The sequence below is a fragment of the Clupea harengus genome, chromosome 9 (genome assembly GCF_900700415.2).
Source record: "Clupea harengus chromosome 9, Ch_v2.0.2, whole genome shotgun sequence".
Lineage (NCBI taxonomy): Eukaryota > Metazoa > Chordata > Actinopteri > Clupeiformes > Clupeidae > Clupea > Clupea harengus.
In genome coordinates this window covers 23,497,655-23,522,581 of record NC_045160.1, presented here as the reverse complement: position 1 = coordinate 23,522,581, position 24,927 = coordinate 23,497,655, and the positions used below count along the sequence as shown (strand labels likewise).

General features: G+C 43.7%; 3 protein-coding genes and 1 pseudogene across 4 annotated transcripts; all 4 read right to left on the bottom strand.

Annotated features, from left to right (window-relative positions):
• Positions 1-540: 540 nt before the first annotated feature.
• On the bottom strand, positions 541-3,830 carry LOC116221862 (ras-related protein ORAB-1-like). Of its 2 annotated transcripts, none has more exons than XM_031573907.2 (6): positions 3,817-3,830; positions 3,191-3,263; positions 2,391-2,486; positions 1,877-1,972; positions 1,542-1,673; positions 541-1,342 (listed from the first exon to the last, which is right to left on the bottom strand). In XM_031573907.2, exons 1-6 carry the CDS (start codon positions 3,828-3,830, stop codon positions 1,121-1,123), a joined length of 633 nt encoding a protein of 210 aa, XP_031429767.1. In that variant the 3' UTR covers positions 541-1,120. The 2 variants fall into 2 exon arrangements, with proteins under 2 accessions (XP_031429767.1, XP_031429766.1); XM_031573906.2 differs by lacking the exon at positions 3,817-3,830 and adding an exon at positions 3,511-3,542.
• Positions 3,831-5,628: 1,798 nt separating this feature from the next.
• LOC116221762 (ras-related protein RABA2c-like) lies at positions 5,629-10,405 on the bottom strand. The gene is given in 12 exon segments (XM_031572908.1): positions 5,629-5,649; positions 6,482-6,625; positions 6,834-6,965; positions 7,169-7,261; positions 7,660-7,749; positions 8,288-8,360; positions 8,604-8,719; positions 8,922-9,053; positions 9,264-9,345; positions 9,347-9,357; positions 9,775-9,870; positions 10,271-10,405. Coding segments are annotated over 12 exon segments (1,101 nt in total). The 5' UTR covers positions 10,382-10,405.
• Positions 10,406-12,944: 2,539 nt separating this feature from the next.
• LOC105909673 lies at positions 12,945-14,962 on the bottom strand (annotated as a pseudogene).
• Positions 14,963-17,868: 2,906 nt separating this feature from the next.
• Positions 17,869-24,838, bottom strand: zgc:113149 (uncharacterized protein LOC541363 homolog). Its single transcript, XM_031573904.2, has 5 exons — positions 24,461-24,838; positions 23,117-23,314; positions 22,149-22,628; positions 21,848-21,901; positions 17,869-21,716 (listed from the first exon to the last, which is right to left on the bottom strand). Exons 2-5 carry the CDS (start codon positions 23,253-23,255, stop codon positions 21,217-21,219), a joined length of 1,173 nt encoding a protein of 390 aa, XP_031429764.1. The 5' UTR covers positions 23,256-23,314; positions 24,461-24,838; the 3' UTR covers positions 17,869-21,216.
• Between the last annotated feature and the right edge of the window lie 89 nt (positions 24,839-24,927).

Here is a 24,927-nt window from a genome sequence, read left to right as displayed (position 1 = left end):
CTTTGACATTATGTGTGTATAAACCACTGTGGAAAAACAGACATCCTCTTAGTCACTCTGAATGAGAATGAATTTGCCATCGTGGTACCTGAGTGAACTGATTGACAGAACTGTCTGTCCAATGGTGTGCAGCGACAGCACTTTAGAGGGTAAAGTCATAAAGGGAGGGACTTCAGGGCAGTGAGACGTGGAGAGGGCGAGTTTGAAGGAAGAGATGGTCAACATGCATTAGAGACGACCATAGGCGGAGAAACATCTCATCTGAGGAGGAACCAGAGAAACCTCCTCAACAGATGTAGGTCAGGTTCTGAAACAGCCCACCAGGAAGCGCTGTTTCACAAATGGCACAGACTGCCTGAAGAGTACTCAAACTTCTGTTCATTCATTGCCCTGCCCTTATGCGACCATTCACAACACTCTGCATGGCAAACAATTAGAGAAAAAGTATTTTTAAAGTGATAAATACAAAACTGTGATCATTGGGAATGCTAAAAAGCAGGAGAGGTGCATTTAATGTAGTCTCAAACAAAGGGTTTATTAAAACACTATATATTTTTGTTTCAGTTCAACTTTCAGTTCTGAGTACTGCACATGATAGCCTTTCACTCATTTGTATCACAAAGTGTTTTGTTGAAAAGTATATATAGATACTATGGTCTATACGCAGAGGAGCAAAAAAAAAAACAACATTAGGTACCTGCCACTGTCTGACACATTGCACTTCTGCAACTAACTGGAAGGAAAGAGGATGTCCCTTCCTTCTTTTACTCAGTCTTTTGTGACATCTTTTAGAAATCTATTCTGTATTAAACTTCATCTTCAACATGTTTCATTGCACTGAATTGTTAATATTCAATAAAAATGAATTCTTAAACCACAGCACTGCAATATTACCCTTGTGTCCAGTGACCAAACGTGTACAACTATATCATTCTTTTAAACTGCATTTTCATTATCATGTATTGCCAAACACCGTGCACAAGCACTCACAAGTGGATTGATTGTCCACTTGAATAAAACAGCAGAGGAATACAAACTACTTTCAAAATGGTCACACAGACAGTTCCTCTCTCACTCCTACTGCCAGCCACAGTAAATGGATAGGTGTAATGACTCTGCATCAACAACAAGAGCCGGCTCCTTCTGCTGTGTGCTTTTCTCCACCGGGCCAGAGGGGGGCGCTGTTGATTTTCGAACCCATCTTCACAGTCTCATTCTGTACAGGCTCTGTGCCAACCCTCTTCTGGATCTCAGAGGCCATGGTGAGGAAGGCCTTCTCAACATTGCTGGCATTCTTGCAGCTGGTTTCAAGGATCTGGATATTGAGTGATGTGGCAAATTCCTGAAACCATTGGAGCAACAAAGAACAGGATTTGAGTTAATGTCCTTCAAGCTCAAGGCAGTGGGGAACAGCCGTAAACAAAACTGGCAAAAGGTTTAAGACTTACACAATGTATTGATGCTAATAAAACAATCCCATCTCCACATTAATTTGTTGTTGTTTGTGTTGTGTGTTCTCCCTCCTAAGCAGACCCTGCTACCTTAGCGGTGCTGAAATCCACCACCTTTTCGGAGACCAGGTCGCTTTTGTTTCCGACCAGCAGCATTGAGACGTTTTCACAGGCGAACTTCTTGATCTCCTCCAGCCACTGCTCCAAGTTGTTAAAAGACTTCTGTTGCAACGAGGATGACATGAAACCATTGTCTGGTGTTGGGGGCCAAAATAAGGGCCATTTCTCTTTATACGATGATTACGTGAACAGTAGCCTACATATCAGGAAAAAGTACAGAGCTTCCCTAGACCATTGCTTGTTTTGAACGTAGATAGCTTCATGCCGGATTCATCGTGGAGGAAAGTACCACTGAAACCCCTTACCTGGTCAGTGACATCATAGACGATGATGATTCCGTGAGCCCCTCTGTAGTAGCTAGACGTTACAGAGTTGAATCTCTCCTGGCCGCCTGTGTCCCACTGACCAACAGAGAGTGAGGAAAATACTCTGGTTTGGTTTTGCCTTAGGCCCAAAGATAACGTTTACCATCTTTCAAGCCATCAAAAACACTTCAGTTAGTTAAACAAGAGTATATGAAGGGAATCACTGGCAAGGTAGAGTAGAATGGAGCTAAAATAGTTGCCATTTCCCAAATGCAGGTGTTGTGATTCAGCTTACAGCAGTCCGGTCAAATGAATGCTGCTGATGGTCAAAGTATTTAACTCTTAATGACCTTGCTGAATATTTTCCCCACATCAGAAATGAAATGCTACTTGCTGACTTCCGACCTTTGGCACAGGACTGAATATTTGTTTACAGCCCGAGGTAAGAACCAGTGTCCCTTTTTCCAGAAAAAGATTAACAGATGCAGTTGTCTTCTCTCAACATCTTACGTACAATCTGTAACTTGACTATCTTTCCATGCATCTCGATGGTTCTTATGTTGAGGTCGAATCCCATGGTGCTGATGTAGCTCTCTGTGAAGGTGTCATCCTGTGCAGAGAGCAGTTGAGGTGAGTTAGAATAGCCAAGGTAGCAGCTGCCTCAGAGCCAGGATCAGTATCAGCATTGGATCCATGCTAGATCAGGGCTAGATCAGGGCTAGATAGGGGCAGATCCATGCTAGATCAGGGCTGTATGTGCTCTAGATGCAACTGCAAGGTTTGGTCTGAGAAAGATCTTATCACAGTGGGTGCAAAATGTGCAGGGACACAGTGGCTAAAGATGATCATTTGCCTGTAAACATCCATCCAATGCACAGAATCAGACATAACCAACACACATGTGCAACGCATTGCATTACATTTATCCATTTGGGATACGCTTTTATCCGAAGCAACTTGCAATCAAGTTTCAGTAAATAAGGAGACTTTTTGTAAGCGGTAAGTACTAATTCTACTCAATATGACAACTCAACTGCAGCTCAATCTGTCAAAGTGCAAGGCTGTATCGGTATTGGAGTATAGATTTACATTTAGTAATTTAGCAGACGCTTTTATCCAAAGCGACTTACAAGGAAATTGCAAGTATACATCAGGAGCAGTTGAGGGGTTCAGTGTCTTGCTCAAGGACACTTACACACTTGGTAAGGAGGAGTGGGGAATCGAACTAGCAACCTTCCGATTACTAAACGAGTGTAAGCCAACACAAGTCAAAGTGGACAGAGAGAGAGGGGAAAAAGTATAAAGTATTCCTACTTTAAACCGAAGAACAAGACATGTTTTGCCAACTCCTGAGTCTCCTATAAGCAGCAGCTTGAACAGATAGTCACTGAGGGGTAGAGGAGGAAGAGCACACAACCAATGCATTTAAGAGTTGACAAGGAAAACATTGAGAGAATTTGTTTATACACACAAACACACACACACAAACACCCACACACACATACACACAGCCACCCTCCTCCTCATATTAGCTATTAAGCCATACAATGCACACAATTATCTGCAAGGTAGACAGGTGATATAGATTATACGCCACTGAATTTAGTTCCACCATCACACAAAACACCACACACTGAAAAAAAAACAGCCGTTGTACCTCATGCATATCATCAGATCATATTACCACTGACAAGGCCTTTCCTATAGCTTACACAACACGTCAGAATTTGCTCCACCATACATATACACCAGATGACATGACGTATCCCACGTCCAGAGCAGAAATAACTGCCCCTTCAGCTTTTAAATAAGGAAGGCATTAACTCTTACCAAATAAGTAAGCCATCAAAGAATGTTACAACGCTCTAAGCTTTCAAACATCCACTGACACTTAAAAGGCACATTCACAGGATTCTCATGGATGGCTGTTTTACACTTACCACTCTGGAGCCATTTTAAAGTCCAGCGCTCTCTGTATGGTCCTGCAGAACCTCACTTCTGTCTTCTGGCTTTTTAATCAGCTACGGTGCCTTCCACTGCTCTAATGCAGAGTCCGAGAGAACCAGTACTACCTGTTCGGCTTTGAGGTGGCGCACCTATTCCGCTGCAAGACCTACCCTTGCCCGACACGCACGGACTGCTTCATGCCACGCGGCACAGAGATGGCAATCTTCCTCAACTTCATGTTCAGCATCAGCCTGGGCTGCTTCCTGCTCAACATCGTGGAGCTGCACTACCTGGGCTGGGTGTACATCTTCCGCGTGCTCTGCTCCGCCTGCTCCGTGTGCTGCCGGACGGAGAGGGACCCCGTGGAGCACATGGGCCTCTACGCCGACCACAACCCGCTGCTGCTGCAGCTGGAGCACTCCCTGCGGGGCGCCTCATCCTGCAGACGCCCACGCCCATCGCCCAGGAGAAGGCCGGCGGCGGACTGCTCACCCACGCGCCCGCCATCTCCTTCGAGACGGACTCCACGGTGGAGTGCACGTCCAAGCGGAGCGCCGAGGAGATGGAGCGCATGAGGGCCAAACTGACCAACATGGCCTTGCTGGGCCGTACCAAGAAGTCCTGGCTATGAGACGGGGACAGGCCTAACTCTCCTGCTCTGAGTGGAAGATGTTTTGGTCAATATGTACGTTTAATCCATATTGTTACATGACATCTATAAGAAAAACTATATTTTTTTGGAGAAACTCACGCAGCAAGAGGAAGAATATCTGAATCACTGCATAATCATTTGTACTTGGATCTGGTGGCATAAACAGTGGTGCAGACATTGAATATCACAGTGAATGGAAGTGTGTGAATAAGTCCCATGCCATAGAATTCCAACCAATTCTCAATTCTAATTCTAATCATTTTCAGCACATAATTTATTTGTATTGCCCATTCAGCTGGTTAACTGCTACTATTCGTTAGTAATCTAACTGGTGAAATTGTAGTTAATAGTACATACGTAGATGTGATTTTTGCAGTGTAATTTCAGGGGTAGTACACAAACACTATTCTATTTACATTTAAGCATAATTCTAATTTGGCCGTGTAGCCGGTGTGGTACAAGTGGATATGTAAACATTATGTTGGGGCCAGTTTGACTGAACATGTTGTGTTTTGGAGTAAGCACTCATTTATAGCTAATGTTGAGCAGTTCTGACATAATGTTTTTGAAGTAACTATTTCATACAAAACCTTACCTTTGTGAACACTAGGAATCTTGTGAAGGAGTTATTGTCTTTTATGTAAATATTGATGTCCTTCATTTACACGAGAAAGCTTTTTGAACATTTGACCGTTGTTTACCTTTTTTCCAAAATCCTCACATTTTTAAGGGCCACTTCAAATGGCAAGCAATGATCATTTCCCTGGAGTACATCTATTGTTACACTATAACTAGCACTATCCATGTTGCAACAATACAGACAGAACTATCACCAGTGAATGTGACATTTTGTGTGTATAAACCACTGTGGAAAAACAGACATCCTCTTAGTCAACATAGAACTTTACATGACAAAGTCAGACTCTGAATGAGAATGAATTTGCCATCGTGGTACTTGAGTGAACTGATTGACAGAACTATCTGTCCAATGGTGTGCAGCGACAGCACTTTAGAGGGTAAAGTCATAAAGGGAGGGACTTCAGGGCAGTGAGACGGGGAGAGGACGAGTTTGAAGGAAGAGATGGTCAACATGCATTAGAGACGACCAGAGGCGGAGAAACAACTCATCTGAGGAGGAACCAGAGAAACCTTCTCAACAGATGTAGGTCAGGTTCTGAAACAGCCCAAGAGAGCTGTTTCACAAATTGCACACACTGCCTGAAGAGTACTCAAACTTCTGTTCATTCATTGCCCTGCCCTTATGCGACCATTCAAAACACTCTGCATGGCAAACAATTAGAGAAAAAGTATTTTTAAAGTGATATATACAAAACTGTGATCATTGGGAATGCTAAAAAGCAGGAGAGGTGCATTTAATGTAGTCTCAAACAAAGGGTTTATTAAAACACTATATATTTTTGTTTCAGTTCAACTTTCAGTTCTGAGTACTGCACATGATAGCCTTTCACTCCTTTGTATCACAAAGTGTTTTGTTGAAAAGTATATATAGATACTATGGTCTATACGCAAAGAAAAAAAACAACATTAAGTACCTGCCACTGTCTGACACATTGCACTTCTGCAACTAACTGGAAGGAAAGAGGATGTCCCTTCCTTCTTTTACTCAGTCTTTTGTGACATCTTTTAGAAATCTATTCTGTATTAAACTTCATCTTCAACATGTTTCATTGCACTGAATTGTTAATATTCAATAAAAATGAATTCTTAAACCACAGCACTGCAATATTACCCTTGTGTCCAGTGACCAAACGTGTACAACTATATCATTCTTTTAAACTGCATTTTCATTATCATGTATTGTCAAACACAGTGCACAAGCACTCACAAGTGGATTGATTGTCCACTTGAATAAAACAGCAGAGGAATACAAACTACTTTCAAAATGGTCACACAGACAGTGTTTCTCACTCCTATCAACAACATTCTTTTTTTGCTGTGGGCTCTTCCCCACCAAGCCAGAATTGGTCACTGTTGATTTTTGGGACCATGTTCCCAGAATAATTCTGTAAAGTGCCACTTTCAGCCCTCTTCTTGATCTCAGAGGTCATGTGGAAGAAGACCATCTCCACATTACTGCCATTCTTGCTGCTGGTTTCAAGGATCTGGACTTTGAGTGATTTGGCAAATTCCTGAAACCATTGGAGCAATAAAAAAAGGTTTTGAATTAATGTCCTGCCAACTCAAGGCCGTGGGGAACAGCCGTAGACAAAACTGGCAAAAGAACACAAGGTTTAAGACTTACACAATGTATTGATGCTAATAAAACAATCCCATCTCCACATTCATCTCATTTTTTGTTTGTGTTGTGTGTTCTCACTCCGAATCAGACACTGCTACCTTAGCGGTGCTGAAATCCACCACCTTTCTGGAGACCAGGTCGCTTTTGTTCCCCACCAGCAGCTTGGGGATGTTTTCAGGGGCGTAGCACTCAATCTCCTCCAGCCACTGCTTCACGTTGTTAAAAGACTCCTGTTACAACGAGGATGACATGAAACCATTATCTGATGTTTGAGCCAAAATAAGGACAATTTCTCTTTGAATACGCTCACATGAACATTAGCCTTTATATCAGGAAAAAGAACAGTGCTGCCCAGACCATTGCTTGTTTTGAACGTAAATAGCTTCATGCCTGATTCATCATAGACACATACCACAGAAACACCACCACTTACCTGGTGAGTGACATCATAGACGATGATGATTCCGTGAGCCCGTCTGTAGTGGCTAGTCATAGTGCTGCAACTCTCCTGGCCGGCTGTGTCCCACTGACCAACAGAGAGGGAGGGAAATACTCTGGTTTGGTTTTGCCTCAGGCCAAAAGTTAACGTTTACCATCTTTTAAGCCATCAAAAACACCTCAGTTAGTTAAACAAGAGAATGTGGAGAGAATCACTGACAAGGTGGAGGTAGAGTAGAGTGGAGGTAAAATAGTTGGCACGTCCATTTTCAAAGCACCAAATAAGCCCCAGATGGTTATAATGCCCCTTACAAAATTGCTCAAAGGTGTTGTGATTTAGCTTAGGTCAAATGGACGCTGCTGATGGTCAAAGTAGTTAACGACCTTGCTCTATACTTTTGTTTACAGCCCGAGGTGAGAACCAGTGTCCTTTTTTCCAGAAAAAAATGAATTGATACATTTGACTTCTCTCAACATCTTACGTACAATCTGTAACTTGACTATCTTCCCATCCATCTCGATGATCTTGAAGTCGACTTCGACAGTGGCCCTGGAGCTCTCTCTGTAGGTGTCATCCTGTGAGGAGAGCAGTTGAGGTGAGTTAGAAAAAGCCAAGGCAGCAGCTGACTCAGAGCCAGGATCAGTATCAACACAGGGGCAGATCCATGCTAGATCAGGGCTAGATAGGGGCAGATCCATGATCAAGACTAGATCAGTATCAACACAGGGGCAGATCCATGATCAGGACTAGATCAGGGCTAGATAGGGGCAGATCCATGCTAGATCAGGGCTAGATCAGGGCTAAATAGGGGACAGATCCTAATAGATCAGGGCTAGATCAGGGCTAGATCAGGGCTAAATAGGGGACAGATCCTAATAGATCAGGGCTAGATCAGGGCTAGATAGGGGCAGATTCTGCTAGATTCTGCTAGATCAGGGCTAGATCAGTAAGCAGTAAGTACTAGTTCTACTCAATATGACAAACTGCAGCTCAATCTGTCAAAGTGCAAGGCTGCCTCTGTATCTGTGTATTGTAGGCTAATTGGGAAATACAGTGTAAGCCAACACAAGACAAAGTGGACAGAGAGGGGGGAAAAGTATAAAGTACTCCTACCACAAATCGCTGAAGAAGACATGATTTGCCAACTCCTGAGTGTCCTATAAGCAGCAGCTCGAACAGATAGTCACTGAGGGGTAGAGGAGGAAGAGCACACAACCAACGCATTTGAGAGTTTACAAGAAAAACAGTGAGAGAATTAATTTACACACACAAACAAAAATACACGGACACATACATACACACAGCATCTCTCTCTCTTCCCCTCCTTTTAGTTGTTAAGCCATACAATGCACACAACAATCTGCAGGGTAGACAGGTGATATGGATTATACGCCACTGATAGTTTAGTTCTAACATCACTGATAGAGACACTCACGCAGCAACCCTCTTCTGGATCTCAGAGGCCATGGTGAGGAAGGCCTTCTCCACATTGCTGGCATTCTTGCGCTGTTTAAGGACATCGGACTTTGAGTGATGTGCAAATTCCTGAAACCATTAGAGCAATAAAGACAGGATTTGAGTTAATGTCTTCAAGCTCAAGGCCGTGGGGAACATCCTAACAAAACTGGCAAAAGAACACAAGGTTTAAGACTTACACAATGTATTGATGCTAATAAAACAATCCTATCTCAATATTCATCTAATTTGTTGTGTGGTGTGTTCTCCACTGCGAAGCAGACCCTGCTACCTTAGCGGTGCTGAAATCCACCACCTTTTTGGAGACCAGGTCACTTTTGTTCCCCACCAGCAGCTTGGGGATGTTTCCAAAGATGTTGCACTCGATCTCCTCCAGCCACTGCTTCACGTTGTTAAAAGTCTCCTGTTGCAACGAGGGATGACATGAAACCATTATCTCATATTTGAGCCAAAGTAAGGGCCATTTCTCTATGAAATCGCTGATTACGTGAACAGTAGCCTTCATATCAGGGAAAAAACAGTGTTGCCCTGGACCATTGCTTGTTTTTGAACTTAAATAGCTTCATTGCCTGATTCATCATGGAGACAAATACCACTGAAACACCACCACTACCTGGTCAGTGACATCATAGACGATGATGATTCCGTGAGCCCCTCTGTAGTAGCTAGACGTCACAGTGCGGAATCTCTCCTGGCGCTGTGTCCCACTGACAACAGAGAGTGAGGAAATACTCTGGTTTGGTTTTGCCTTAGCGGGCTAGTTAACGTTTACCCCATCTTTAAGCCATCAAAAACACCTCAGCTAGTTAAACAAGAGAATGTGGAGAGAATCACTGACAGGTAGAGGTAGAGTAGAGTGAGGTAAAATAGTTGTCAGTCCATTTGCAAACACCAAATAGGCCCCAGATGGTTTAATGCCCCCTCTTACCAAAATTGCTCAAAGGTGTTGTGATTTAAGCTTACAGCAAAGCAGGTCAAATGGACGCTGCTGACGGTCAAAGTAGTAAACTCTTCACTACCTTGCTCTATACTTTTTGTTTACAGCCAGGAGGTGAGAACCAGTGTCCTTTTTTCCAGAAAAAAATGAACTGATACACTTTTTCTTCTCTCAACATCTTACGTACAATCTGTAACTTGACTGTCTTTCCATCCATCTCAATGGTTCTTATCTTGAAGTCGACTCCGACGGTAAGGACGCCGTTCTCTATATAGGTGTCATCCTGTGCAGAGAGCAGTTGAGGTGAGTTAGAAAAAGCCAAGGTAGCAGCTGCCTCAGAGCCAGGATCAGTATAAACATTGGATCCATGCTAGATCAGGGCTAGATCAGGGCTAGATAGGGGCAGATCCTGCTAGATCCGGGCTAGATAGGGGTAGATCCATGCTAGATCAGGGCAAGATAGGGGCAGATCCATGCTAGATCAGGGCAAGATAGGGGCAGATCCATGCTAGATCAGGGCAAGATCAGGGCTGGATAGGGGCAGATATGACAAACTGCAGCTCAATCTGTCAAAGTGCAAGGCTGCCTCTGTATCTGTGTATTGGAGGCTAATTGGGAAATACAGTGTAAGCCAACACGAGCCAAAGTGGACAGAGAGGGGAAAAAGTATTAAGTATTCCTACCACAAACCGCAGAAGAAGACATGATTTGCCAACTCCTGAGTCTCCTATAAGCAGCAGCTGGAACAGATAGTCACTGAGGGGCAGAGGAGGAAGAGCACACAACCAACGCATTTAAGAGTCAACGAGGAAAACAGTAAGAGAATTCATTAACACAGACAAACACACACACACACACACACACACACACACACACACACAAACAAAAAAAAATACACGGACAAATACATACACACAGTATCTCTCTCTTCCCCTCCTTTAAGCTATTAAGCCATACAATGCACACAATTATCTGCAAGGTAGACAGGCGATATGGATTATACGCCACTGATAGTTTAGTTCCACCATCACATAAAACACCACAAGTCTGTCCGCTGAAAACAAAACAGCCATTGTGTCTCAGGCATATCATCAGATCATATTACCACTGACAAGGCCTTTCCTATAGCTTACACAACACGTCAGGATTCGTCCCATCATACATATACACCAGATGACATGACGTATCCCACTCCCAGAGCAGAAATTAACTGAATGTTACAATTCGAAACCTCTAAGCTTTCGAACATCCACTGACACTAAAAAGGCACATTCACAGGAGTCTCGTAGATGCCTGTGTTGCACTTACTACTCTGGAGTCACTGTAAAGTCCAGCGCTCTCTGTATGGTCCTGCAGAACCTCACTTCTGTCTAGGGGATTTTCTGTCAGCTACTGTGCCTTCCACTGCTGAAGTGCAGAGTCCAAGAGAACCAGTACTACCTGTTAGGCTTTGAGGTGCCACACCTATTTTACCGCAAGACTTGCCCGTGCCCGACACGCACGGCATGCTTTGTGACATGTGCCACCGAGATGTTCAGCATCAGCCTGGGCTGCTTCCTGCTCAACATCGTGGAGCTGCACTACCTGGGCTGGGTGTACATCTTCCGCGTGCTCTGCTCCGCCTGCTCCGTGTGCTGCCGGCCGGAGAGGGACCCCGTGGAGCACATGGGCCTCTACGCCGACCACAACCCGCTGCTGCTGCAGCTGGAGCACTCCCTGCGGGCCGCCTCATCCTGCAGACGCCCACGCCCATCGCCCAGGAGAAGGGCCGGCGGCGGACTGCTCACCCACGCGCCCGCCATCTCCTTCGAGACGGACTCCACGGTGGAGTGCACGTCCCAAGCGGAGCGCCGAGGAGATGGAGCGCATGAGGGCCAAACTGACCAACATGGCCTTGCTGGGCCGTACCAAGAAGTCCTGGCTATGAGACGGGACAGGCCTAACTTCTTCCTGCTCTGAGTGGAAGATGTTTTGGTCAATATGTACGTTTAATCCATATTGTTACATTGACATCTATAAGAAAACTATATTTTTTTGGAGGAAACTCACGCAGCAAGAGGAAGAATATCTGAATCACTACATAATCATTTTGTACTTGGATCTGGTGGCATAAACAGTGGTGCAGACATTGAATATCACAGTGAATGGAAGTGTGTGAATAAGTCCCATGCCATAGGAATTTCAACCAATTCTACATTCTAATTTCTAATCCATTTTCAGCACATAATTTATTTGTATGCCCATTCAGCTGGTTTAAACTGCTACTATTTGTTTAGTAATCTAACTGGTGAAATTCTAGTTAATAGTACATAGATTGATTTTTGCAGTGTAATTTCAGGGGTAGTACACAAACACTATTCTTTTACATTTAAGCATAATTTCTAATTTGGCCGTGTAGCCGGTGTGGTACAAGTGGATTATGTAACATTATGTTGGGGCCAGTTTGACTGAACATGTTGTGTTTTGGAGTAAGCACTCATTTATAGGCTAATGTTGAGCAGTTCTGACATAATGTTTTTGAAGTAACTATTTCTTACAAAACTTACCTTTGTGAACAACTAGGAATCTTGTGAAGGAGTTATTGTCTTTTATGTAAATATGATGTCCTTCATTTTACACGAGAAAGCTTTTTGAACATTTGACCGTTGTTTTACCTTTTTTTCCAAAATCCTCACATTTTTAAGGGCCACATCATATGGCAAGCAATGATCATTTCCCTGGAGTACATCTATTGTTACACTATAACTAGCACTATCCATGTTGCAACAATACAGACAGAACTATCACCAGTGACTGTGACATTATGTGCGTATAAACCACTGTGGAAAAACAGGCATCCTCTTAGTCAACATAGAACTTTACATGACAAAGTCAGACTCTGAATGAGAATGAATTTGCCATCGTGGTACTTGAGTGAACTGATTGACAGAACTATCTGTCCAATGGTGTGCAGCGACAGCACTTTAGAGGGTAAAGTCATAAAGGGAGGGACTTCAGGGCAGTGAGACGGGGAGAGGACGAGTTTGAAGGAAGAGATGGTCAACATGCATTAGAGACGACCAGAGGCGGAGAAACAACTCATCTGAGGAGGAACCAGAGAAACCTTCTCAACAGATGTAGGTCAGGTTCTGAAACAGCCCACTAGAGAGCGCTGTTTCACAAATTGCACACACTGCCTGAAGAGTACTCAAACTTCTGTTCATTCATTGTCCTGCCCTTATGCGACCATTCAAAACACTCTGCATGGCAAACAATTAGAGAAAAAGTATTTTTAAAGTGATATATACAAAACTGTGATCATTGGGAATGCTAAAAAGCAGGAGAGGTGCATTTAATGTAGTCTCAAACAAAGGGTTTATTAAAACACTATATATTTCTGTCGTTTAAACTTTCAGTTCTGAGTACTTCATATGATAGCCTTTCACTCCTTTGTATCACAAAGTGTTTTGTTGAAAAGTATATATAGATACTATGGTCTATACGCAGAGGAGCAAAACAAAAAACAACATTAAGTACCTGCCACTGTCTGACACATTGCACTTCTGCAACTAACTGGAAGGAAAGAGGATGTCCCTTCCTTCTTTTACTCAGTCTTTTGTGACATCTTTTAGAAATCTATTCTGTATTAAACTTCATCTTCAACATGTTTCATTGCACTGAATTGTTAATATTCAATAAAAATGAATTCTTAAACCACAGCACTGCAATATTACCCTTGTGTCCAGTGACCAAACGTGTACAACTATATCATTCTTTTAAACTGCATTTTCATTATCATGTATTGCCAAACACCGTGCACAAGCACTCACAAGTGGATTGATTGTCCACTTGAATAAAACAGCAGAGGAATACAAACTACTTTCAAAATGGTCACACAGACAGTTCCTCTCTCACTCCTACTGCCAGCCACAGTAAATGGATAGGTGTAATGACTCTGCATCAACAACAAGAGCCGGCTCCTTCTGCTGTGTGCTTTTCTCCACCGGGCCAGAGGGGGGCGCTGTTGATTTTCGAACCCATCTTCACAGTCTCATTCTGTACAGGCTCTGTGCCAACCCTCTTCTGGATCTCAGAGGCCATGGTGAGGAAGGCCTTCTCCACATTGCTGGCATTCTTGGCGCTGGTTTCAAGGATCGGGACTTTGAGTGATGTGGCAAATTCCTGAAACCATTGGAGCAATAAATAACACGTTTTTTTCTGTTAATGTCCTGCAAGCTTAAGGCTGTAGGGAACAACCGTAAAAACAAAACTGACAAAAAGAACACAAGGTTTAAGACTAACACAATAAGTCTATTGATGCTAATAAAACAATCACATCTCCCCATTCATCTAATTTTTTTGTTTTTGTCGTGTGTTCTCACTCCGAAGCAGACACTGCTACCTTAGCGGTGCTGAAATCCACCACCTTTCTGGAGACCAGGTCGCTTTTGTTCCCCACCAGCAGCTTGGAGACGTTTTCACAGGCGTAGCGCTCGATCTCCTCCAGCCACTGCTTCACGTTGTTAAAAGACTCCTGTTGCAACGAGGATGACATGAAACCATTGTCTGGTGTTGGGGGCCAAAATAAAGGCCATTTCTCTTTGAATACTCTGATAAAGTGATTCAAATCAGGAAGATTTCACATCAGGAAAAAGTACAGAGCTTCCCTAGACCATTGCTTGTTTTGAACGTAGATAGCTAGATAGAGGAAAGTACCACTGAAACCCCTTACCTGGTCAGTGACATCATAGACTATGATGATTCCGTGAGCCCCTCTGTAGTAGCTAGACGTTATAGTGCGGAATCTCTCCTGGCCGGCTGTGTCCCACTGACCAACAAAGAGGGAGGGAAATATTCTGGTTTGTTTTGCCTTAGGCCAGATGTTAATTTTTGCCATCTTTCAAGCCATCAAAAAACACCTCAGTTAGTTAAACAAGAGAATGTGGAGAGAATCACTGGCAAGGTGGAGGTAGAGTAGAGTGGAGTTAAAATAGTTGGTATGTCCCTTTGCAAAGCACCAAATAAGCCCCAGATGTTTATAATGCCCCTTCTTACAAAATTGCTCAAAGGTGTTGTGATTCAGCTTAAAGCAAGCCGGTCAAATGAACGCTGCTGATGGTCAAAGTAGTTAACTCTTAATGACCGTGCTGTATACTTTCCCAGAAATGAAATGCTACTTGTTAACTCCCGACCTTTGGCTCAGACTGAATATGTGTTTACAGCCCGAAGTGAGAACTGGGGTCCCTTTTACCCCCCAAAAAATGAACTGATACATTTGTCTTCTCTCAACATCTTACGTACAATCTGCAACTTGACGGTCTTGCCATCCATCTCGATGGTTCTTATCTTGAAGTCGACTCCGATGGTGCTGATGTAGCTCTCTGTGTAGGTGTCATCCTGTGCAGAGAGCAGTTGAGGTGAGTTAGAATAGCCAAGGTAGCAGCTGACCCGGAGCCCGGATCGGTATCAGCATAGGGGCAGATCCATGCTAAATCAGAGCTAGATAGAGGCAGATCCATGCTAGATCAGGGCTAGATCAGGGCTAGATAGGGGCAGATCCTGCTAGATCAGGGCTAGATCAGGGCTAGATAGGGGCAGATCCTGCTAGATCAGGGCTAGATCAGGGCTGCATGTGCTCTAGGCACAACTGCCAGGTTTGGGCTGCGAAAGATCTAATCACAGATCACAATCACAAAATGTGGTACCAATGTAATAGCTTTTGAAGGGACACAGTGGCTAAAGATGATCATTTGCCTGTAAACATCCATCCAATGCACAGAATCAGACATAACCAACACACATGTGCAATGCATTACATCACATTTATCCATTTGGGATACGCTTTTATCCAAAGCGACCTGCAATCAAGTTTCAGTAAATTAGGAGACTTTGGAGTTAGCGGTAAGTACTAATTCTTCTCAATATGACAAACTGCAGCTCAATCTGTCAAAGTGCAAGGTTTCCTCTGTATCTGTGCATGGGAGGCTAGATGGGAACAAAAATGATGTAACTCTGGAGACTTTTTTTAAATACAGTGTAGGCCAACACAAGCCAAAGTGGACAGAGAGGGGGGAAAAGTATAAAGTATTCCTACCGCGAACCGCAGCAGAAGACATGATTTGCCAACTCCTGAGTCTCCTATAAGCAGCAGCTTGAACAGATAGTCACTGAGTGGCAGAGGAGGAAGAGCACACAACCAATGCATTTGAGAGTTGAGAAGGAAAACATTGAGAATTTGTTTACACAGACAAACACACACACAGACACACACAGACACACACACACACACACACACACACACACACACAGCCCCCCTCCCCCTCATTTTAGCTATTAAGCCATACAATGCACACAATTATCTGCGAGGTAGACAGGCGATATGGATTATACGCCACTGATAATTCAGTTCTACCACCATCAAACAAAACACCACAAGTCTGTCCGCTGAAAACAAAACAGCCATTGTGTCTCAGGCATATCATCAGATCATATTACCACTGACAAGGCCTTTCCTATAGCTTACACAACACGTCAGGATTCATCCCATCATACATATACACCAGATGACATTATATACCGCACTCCCAGAGCAGAAATAACTGCCCCTTAAGCTTTTAAATAAGGCATTAACTCTTACCAAATAAGTAAGCCATCAAAAGAATGTTACAACGCTCTAAGTTTTCAAACATTCACTGACACTTGACAGACACATTAACAGGATTCTCGTAGACGGCTGTGTTGCACTTACTACTCTGGAGTCATTTTAAAGTCCAGCGCTCTCTGAACGGTCCTACAGAAGTTGACTTCTGTCTGGGGGCTTTTGTGTCAGCTACGGTGCCTTCCACTGTTGAGGTGTGGAGTCCGAGAGAGCCCCGGGAACAGTCAGCCCAGAAGATCCCCATCATTTATTCAAAGCGACGATCAGATTACAAACGTTGCCGTCACCTGTTCCTTAAAGGCGCAGGGCTTCTGTGAGGGCTGCAGGTACGATGAATGAGGGCTGTCACAGGGAAGTCACAGTGAACTGGTCCAGCGCACAGGGAATATGACTGAGTGATTGGGAACGTCATTGCTCCCGTGACGGGAAATTGTTTTATTAGTAAAATCATATTTGGTTTAATAATATTAACACAAATTGGTGGAGGTGAGAGGCTTGCTGTTTAAAGACAGAAGAGCAAGCCCTCTTTAGGAAAGAACATTTTGAGCTGTTTAGGCCAGAGACCAGAACCTTGTGTTGTGGGATCAGAACAAATACTCTGCACTTTGGTGTGGCAAAGTGGAGATCCTGTCTTCTGGACAGGTCAGAAAAACACAGAGAGGTCTGATGAAATTTGTTACAAATGAAAGCATTTCCTGCCCAGGATACGCAGTCAGTAATAGACTCCAATAAGACTTGTGTTCAAAGCACCGTTGTAACTATGGTTACACAGGCTAAGGACTTTTTACACACAAGTGGCCATAGTTGTTCATCTTTGAGGTGCTGGGGAGTGTATGGGAATGTTTTCACTGTGGCCTGCTCCCACTCATGTTGCTGGAGAAGGCTGACCTGGGCGCTGTCAGTCAAATGTATTTCTCAGGAAAGCAGCGGCGCCAGCTGGTCGTGTATAAAATAAACCACCGAGGGCCAGGACAGGACACAGCCCTGACCCCGTCAGGCCCAAATACAGGAAAAACATTAGCAATGCATTTCTTCACCGTTCACATGTTGTTGTAAGAGGCCTCTGGTGTATAAACTAAAGGGGTTCACAATTTTTTGCTTGAAACTGGGTAGCGTGGTTAATTGTGAAAGAAATAACCACGGTTTCATGGTTATCTTGATTATTTTCTATTTCAACAATTCAGGGACTACACATTCCTCTGCCATCCTCACTATGCGGCCTAAGCACAGCCACACGCACAACAGTGCAACTTGTCCAATCACTGGCAAGAAAAACTAATTTCAGACTTCAAAGATTATTTCACATTTAAACCGCAAAATGGTTAGTTTCAACATCCCTACACCTGCATGCCAAACACGTTTGCTAACTGGATGAAAGTAGGCCGAAGCGTAAAGCTAAGATATCCAGTGACACACATTTCTAAACTGAAGCTTATATTAAACAGTGCAGCTGGTCACATGTGTTCATTGAAGACTGAATTTAATTTCCATGTATTCATTTAACTTCTATTTATTTCCCATGGTGCAGGAAAATGTAATTATTTAACTGAATATTCATAGGGAATGCATGACACAGGAATCCACATAATATTGTATGCATTTACAATTCAGTCCTTCCCGGATTTTGTGTTTTTTTTTTTTTTATTATTGTTTGCGATCAAACTAAATTTGTGGTGCCGATTTCTAAAAAGTTGTGAACATTTTTTGAGATTTTTTGTTGACCACACCTGGCCTTACTTCAATGATATTTTACTATTACTATGCATGAATTTAGGAACGGCTTTTATCTTGAAATGCCATCTCCATGCAAGACGAACTGCTGAATTAACAGTTGGACGAAACAATATGCCTTGCTTTAAAATAATGAAGAGTATTAACACTATTTACAATTTCGGCAAGGCAAAATTACACAATGTGTAAGTAATTCATTTCAATATTAATTAGATAACGGTTATAGATCAGGCTATGTCGTGAACGTCAAGCAAATGTAATGGTCATTGTCGGTAGAGGATGGGTGGTAAGCAGACAATCGGTGGTAACTGGTCTCTGATGGGTCAGTCAGACACCATAATTACTTCCGGTTACCACCGATCGTCGGTTTACAAGTCAATTGAGTATTAAGCCGTATAACTTCACAGAATGTTTACAGACTGTTTAAAAATCAGGCAATCGACACCGTTACTCAATAAAAAAATAAAGGTCCTGATATTAGCGTATTGTGTTTTCCGTTCCGGTCAGGTGACAGGTCTTAACCAATCAGAGACCAGAATTACTTCTTTACTTACCACCGATTGTCTGCTTACCACCCATCCTCTACCGACAGTCGTCAATCCACATCTTAAGCAGAGGAAGTGGTTGACACAGAGGCTGTGGTCAAATGGTCTTTTTTACTTAGGAAATGTGATAATGGAGTGAAATGACCCGGAAGTATCTAAGTGGCAGCCATGCTAAGAGCTAAATGCATGGCATAGGGTACACATTGGACCATCCTTTACGAAAGGAAAGTAGATAATGCCATCCCACAATTCATTGCGACAACAACAACAAGACCCATATCAATAACAACAACAAGACCCACATCAATAACAAAACAAAAAAATATATGTATATTCAGCGTCGCAAAAACATAAGTAAATCACTGATTTTGCTTTGAATTTACAAACAGCAGAATTGCAAAAAACTGGCTGAACTGGCTGAATCCAGTATAGCTATAGAAATATGAAAGATCTATAGGTTCACCAGTACAGTATTACTATAAAAATATAAAAGATCTATAGGTTCACAAATACAGTATAGCTATGGAAATATAAAAGATCTATAGGTTCACCAGTACAGTATAGCTATGGAAATATAAAATATCTATAGGTTCACAAGTACAGGGCGACTGTTTAGTGGAAATGCATTTATTTTCACCCCCTCTGAACTGGTCACAAAGTTGTCATTGCAATAATACCATCTTTTAATACAAGTATGACATTAGTCCTGTTAGAAAAAAAACGGGAAGAAAGATGTTAGTTCAAGTCTATCAAAGCAAGAGTTAACAAATAAAACATCTTATGCCTGGGATTCCAAACGTGGAGATAAATAAGGGAACAAGGTTTTGGGGTTCAGCACTCCCTATTCATACAACACTTAACTTAAACCCAACTCAGAGGTCAAAGGTTAAATTACAGTCATCTTACTAGCAGTACAGGGGCTGCAAACAGGGCATAGGTGGACATCACCTTGAAGGTGATGCATTAGAACACTTTGGATAACCGTCCAGCTACTGCTGTCAACCCAGAGGAACAGGAAATGATGCAACAGGAAACACCTCACCATACTGACCAGAAACAGCAGCCAATCAGCAGTCTGTGTGAATTGTGCTGACTGTCTGACATTATCTCAAGTTTATATCTCTAAAGCTTATGTGTCTTTACTTCTTCCACAGTATTTCCATTCGTCGTTTTAAATAAAGTTATCTATCAGGATTCCTGAAAGTCATTCAAGCTGATTTCAGTACAGTGGAATTAACATGTCGCTACATTTATACTCCTACCTTTCATTTCTGGAGCCTCTGGCTGCCAACATATGCACCACAAAGGCAGGGAGGATATTATATATGTGTCCATGTGATAAAAGACATAATACAATGGAGCTGGAGAATCTTATTCTGCAGTCTAGGGTACAAGGGGTTGAAACCCCCACGATGAACCTTGATCTCATCCCAGCACTCATTATCATATTATTATTATTACTCATATTCTCACATTCCCATACAAGCTTACCACAATATACATATCTCTGCTGTGTACAGTCAATATGGACACCTCTATATACACTCAATTAGGCCACCGTTGAATGTAGTCACCACCCGATGCAAACTGTAGCAACGACTCAGACAACACCCTTGCACTGTATTGCGTTAACCGCATGAGGAGGAGAAACAAGGAGGGTCTGACTGCATCAGTTCTGAGACGAGGGCCCGTTGCTGTATTCTGACTGCATCAGTACGGAGACGAGGGCCCGTTGCTGCATTCTGCAGGCCTCTTGGCTTTACTCGTTCGCATTCTTTTTGACCAGTGAAGCTGGGTGAGAGTGTCACTGAGAGAGAAGAACGAAACTGACCTGAGAACAGCGGCACCCTGCGCACTGCTTTGAACATGCCACTGAACGGCTAACGTTGGCCCCGGGCTCATTCATGAAATCAGTCTGAGTAGTGTTGGTAGGCTGTTCGTTTTTTTTTTAGATCCCAGTCTTTTTTTTTACTGTCTAAAATCAACACAGTTTAAGGGTATTCTGTTCAAATGTCCATGATCATATTTCAGTGCTTGATTGCGTCAGCTTTGCAAACTCTTAACTGAAGCATTACGGAATGACATGAAATTACATGACGGATACATGGGGACATATCTATGGAAGGATTCATAAAATACATTGACTTAAAAAATATCCCAGAATTTGAGAGTCCATTTGGCATTTTAAAAAAATGTTCCAGGTCTAATAAAAGAATGATCATTTCTCGAAACTTTACCAGTGTTTCCATGACGATAGATATCCTTGGTTAACTACCTTTTAGAGGTGCAGTGTGTAGGGTGTAGGGGGATCTATTAGCAGAACTGTAATATACTGTTCAAGTGTAACATAGTGAGATCAGCCCACAGCTGCCGAACATTATATCCAATAAAAGTGTAACGTTAAACAAGGCTTTAGAGCAACAACTAACATAGCCAAACTTTAAGTTAATACATTTCTTCACATATTATGGCTACTCAATGCGGTCGCAAATGATGACATCATTTTGGAAGTAGTAGAAAAGGGTGAGGGTGGGGTATTCAGTCAGTTGCAATCTGCAACGTCACTGCTAGATGCCACTAAATCTTACACACGGCACCTTTAAATTAGTTTTTTTCTTTAAACGCAAGGCAAAAAAATCTTTTCATCCAAGAAAATTTCCGCAAAAAACGTGGGGTCCTACAGACCTCCCCCATACCCAGGTGCCCATCCAGGGAGCTAAGGCAGGAGCGGGCGCCCGTTGAGCTTGTCCTGCATGAGCGTAAGCGCACCGGCGGTGAAGTCGCGCAGCACGTGGAGCGCGTCGCGCTGCAGCTGCAGGGAGTCGCGCACGAAGGTCTGCTGGGTCTCCACCAGCTGCTGCACGGACTCGGACATGGCCTCCAGTGAGCGCGAGATGGAGCCCATGAGCGCCGTGGCCGCCTGCTGCTCCTGCAGACTCAGCGTGGCGCTCTGGGCCAGCTGTTCCTGCAGCAAGCCGCTCTGCTGGGGGGGCATCGCCGTCGCCGCCGAGCCCGGCCGCGGAGGAGGCGGAACCGGGGGGGACGGTGCCGAGACGGAAGGAGTAGAGGGGGCCGCGAAGGAGCCGCCGCCGAGGCCCCGTGGGTTGGAGTCGGGGCGGGGGCGTTCCAGGTCGGACAAGAGGCCCGTGGCGGCGTCCAGGATCACTGCGCCTCGTTCCCGGCCGGGCTGGCCGTCGTCAAACTTTATCAAGCTATCTGCAAGATCCACACAGAGAGGCCATGCTTTCACAAAACTGAACCACATTCAAACTAAACCCAATACACGGCAAGACAGGGATCATCTGAAGCCCAAATACTGTTAGGACAAGACAATTATTGCGTTTTACCTTCTATGTCTGGAGCCTCAAACTGGAAGTCAGTCAGAGGGTGTGGGGAGTTCCCTACAGAGAGAAGAGGCACTTTTACCGCATCTGTCAGAAATCACATTCAGTGTTCATCTACCACACACAGCCAAAAAAGATTTTAAATTAAATTAAACTAAATTTCTGTCTTTTTAACATTGATAAAGCTTAGCTTGATCAGTCTACACGTCGCATTGTGTTACCTCTTGGTATGAAATGCGCCGTATAAATAAAGTTTGATTTGATTTGATACACAAAATAAAAAAAAGATATGCTCAACACTCACTAGTATACATCATGTCTATCGGCAGGCCCAAATCAGTCTTGGTTGGCACGGCAGCAGGCGGCCCATGCATGACCCCAGGGGCAAGTGGGGGTGGTGGAGCGGGCAGCAGCATCCTCCCGTTGGACGTGGTGGGTGGCAGTGGCGGGGGCAACAAGGGTCCCATGCTGTCGTCGTCTCCCTCGTCCCCCTCGCCAAACGGGCCGCCGTAGGGCTGCGCGTCGGCGGACCCGGGGGTGGGCATCTGCAGGATCTGGTGCACCATGGCCTCGATGGGCGAGAGGTCGCGGGCCACGCGGGCAGACGAGGCTCCCGAGGCACGCATGGCCGCCACCTTGCGCTTGGTGTCGCACTTGAGGTCGGACCACTTCTTGATGATCTCCAGGATCTCGCGTGGGCACTCGCTGATCTCATTGATGCGCGCCGTGATGGAGGCCCACGTGCGCTTCTTGATGTCCGACGACACGCCGCGATTAAACTTGCCTGAGGGAGGACAGGGGGACAGAAAGACAAGAGAAAAGGAAGAGAGATGGAAAAAAAAAAAACCAGATAGATTAGTTTACTCCACTGGCTGATAGTAATTCTGAAACCAGGTAAACTCAGTACTGAGTCCCCTTCTGTTGCATCCTCCATGCAGGCCTATTAAACAATGCTGTACATTCCAGTCTGCTCTTAAGTGTTTACAGATATAGCTCCGATACCTGTTGAATATCTCACTAATGCCACACTCAAGCATACACAAACAGGCAAAGAGGGCTTTTTTAGAGTTCTTAGTATAGCAGTGTTGAATAACTATGTGATTACACCCAAATTACAACCTCATTCGTTAGGTCACACTAGCTGTGGGTTAAATACTGGACAAACACAGTTAAGCTTAAACACGGCCTATTAGGAATGTGCAACGGTCCTGTACGGAGTACTAGCCCAGCCCTGTTCTGTGGTTCCGTGTGCGTTATGACGGGAACCCTTACCAACGAGGATGTGGCGGTTCCTCCTCACTTCGTTAAGCATGAGCTGCACCTCCTCGAAGGAGAAGCGGGACTTCCTCCTCTTGAAGCGCACCCCTCCAGCACCCCCTCTCCCTGTGCGGATGTAGGGGTACCCCGACATTGTGTCCAGTACCGGTCCCCTTCAACACACACGCTGGACAGCACTGCTCAGCACCTGGACTGTAAACAAAATGGATAGGAAAGGTTAGTACTGCCAAGCATATCATGATACCCTCAGGGCCGTAAGAAAGAATGAGTGAGATAAACTTCTGTATCAGCGAAACTGCAACTGATATATTAAATATATTGGCCTAAGGCTGCAGCTTTATTAACATTCCTCCTGTTACAAGGGAAAAACCCACTACAACAGAGCCAATGGTATTATTACGACACATTATGGTGTTTTAAGCAGATATGCCATTTAATCTGGAGATTGTGTTCTTTGTATATTGTTTAAATATTCAACTTTAAATTATTTATGCATTCAAGAAAAGGAAAACAAACATAGGTTACTGTTTAAAGCAATGAAATGCAATCTACATTCTTAAATTAAAAATTAGAAAATGTGTTACACCTGAATCCCTGCGATTGTCAGCGTTTTAATTATGACCTTTGGTCATTCAAAGAACCTAAATTAGAGCTAGCCTGTCTGTGACTCACTTCCATGTCACGACGTAACGTCCAACATGTGGACAGAAGCAAGAACAACTCCGTAATTGCTCCCAATCAAAATGCTATTCTTTACTAGGCTGTATATTCCTATGCACAGGTGATGCTTTTTAAAAAGACAGACGGGTTATTCGCAAATATCAGATCAACACGACTTTCGATTCATTGGTGCCTTCTTCTTTAAATTAACCATTACTGCTAATTGCTAATGCTTCCTGGTTCTTTGTTGTGCCATCGGTTCTCGGTAGCTAGCTGTGATGTACGTGCAAGCAGCCGATGGTACAGAGTCGACCCTACGCCATCGTAGATTTGTGTCGAAGGCGGAAATCACAAGGTTGACCTTCTTTAAGACAAAAATTACGCGACGAATCGCTTAAGAAAATACAAAACTGAGCACGAATTTGATGGACATTCGAGTTGGTTTCGATCAAATGCATACCGTGCATTGTTAAAGAGACTGTTTTTGAAACGTTAGCCGGGGACGGACCCAACTAGCTCGCTAACGAAAGCCTTGACGAGATGTCTTTGTTGCTGGCTAGCTAGCGACATTTTTCCTAAATTGTGCGTACCACATCGAATATATTCACAATAGTAAGACCGTCATAGTAGAGAGAAGCTCAACTTTTATGTCCAAGTTGTTGTGTTTAGTGTACTCACGCGTAAATCCCGATGTAATCACGAATATTCTCGGTCCGTCGTCAGTGTATTCCTATGATTCTACCCGAGAAACTTCGTAGAGCAGAGAACCCCTGCGTTGCGCAGACTCAACTACGCGCCCATCAACGCAGAAACTACGAACCACCCTAGAATACGTGTTTGGCAAAGTGCCCTCAATGCTCAGGGGGCTGCCTGCCCACTTTACGAAGTTCACATAATTGTCTCAACTGCAGAAACAAGCAAATCCATCTCACTTATTCTGAAGGGCCTTTCTCATTCACTAATTTTTAAACGGTATGACCCTTCTCATTTAGTACTTACCACATTCTTCTTCTGGCTCTTGAATTTTAGGCGTCCTAGACGACTTTTCAGTCTTTTGCTTGTTTCATTTCCAACATAGGGCTTATTCAGTTAAAAAATAAACATCTGTGCTTAATTTAAAATAGATATGGTTAATGTAATACAGG

Excerpts from the sequence above, each read along its gene's own strand:
- LOC116221862 (XM_031573906.2), bottom strand. The coding sequence starts at position 3,542 with ATGCATGAGGTACAACGGCTGTTTTTTTTTCA. Across the intron at positions 3,264-3,510 it reads CAACGGCTGTTTTTTTTTCA|TGACTATCTGTTCAAGCTGC; the intron begins GTGTGTGGTGTT and ends TCTACCCCTCAG. Across the intron at positions 1,973-2,390 it reads AGATAGTCAAGTTACAGATT|TGGGACACAGGCGGCCAGGA; the intron begins GTACGTAAGATG and ends TCTGTTGGTCAG.
- zgc:113149 (XM_031573904.2), bottom strand. The coding sequence starts at position 23,255 with ATGTCGGGGTACCCCTACATCCGCACAGGGAGAGGGGGTGCTGGAGGG. Across the intron at positions 22,629-23,116 it reads GAACCGCCACATCCTCGTTG|GCAAGTTTAATCGCGGCGTG; the intron begins GTAAGGGTTCCC and ends GTCCTCCCTCAG. Across the intron at positions 21,902-22,148 it reads GATAGACATGATGTATACTA|GGAACTCCCCACACCCTCTG; the intron begins GTGAGTGTTGAG and ends TTCTCTCTGTAG.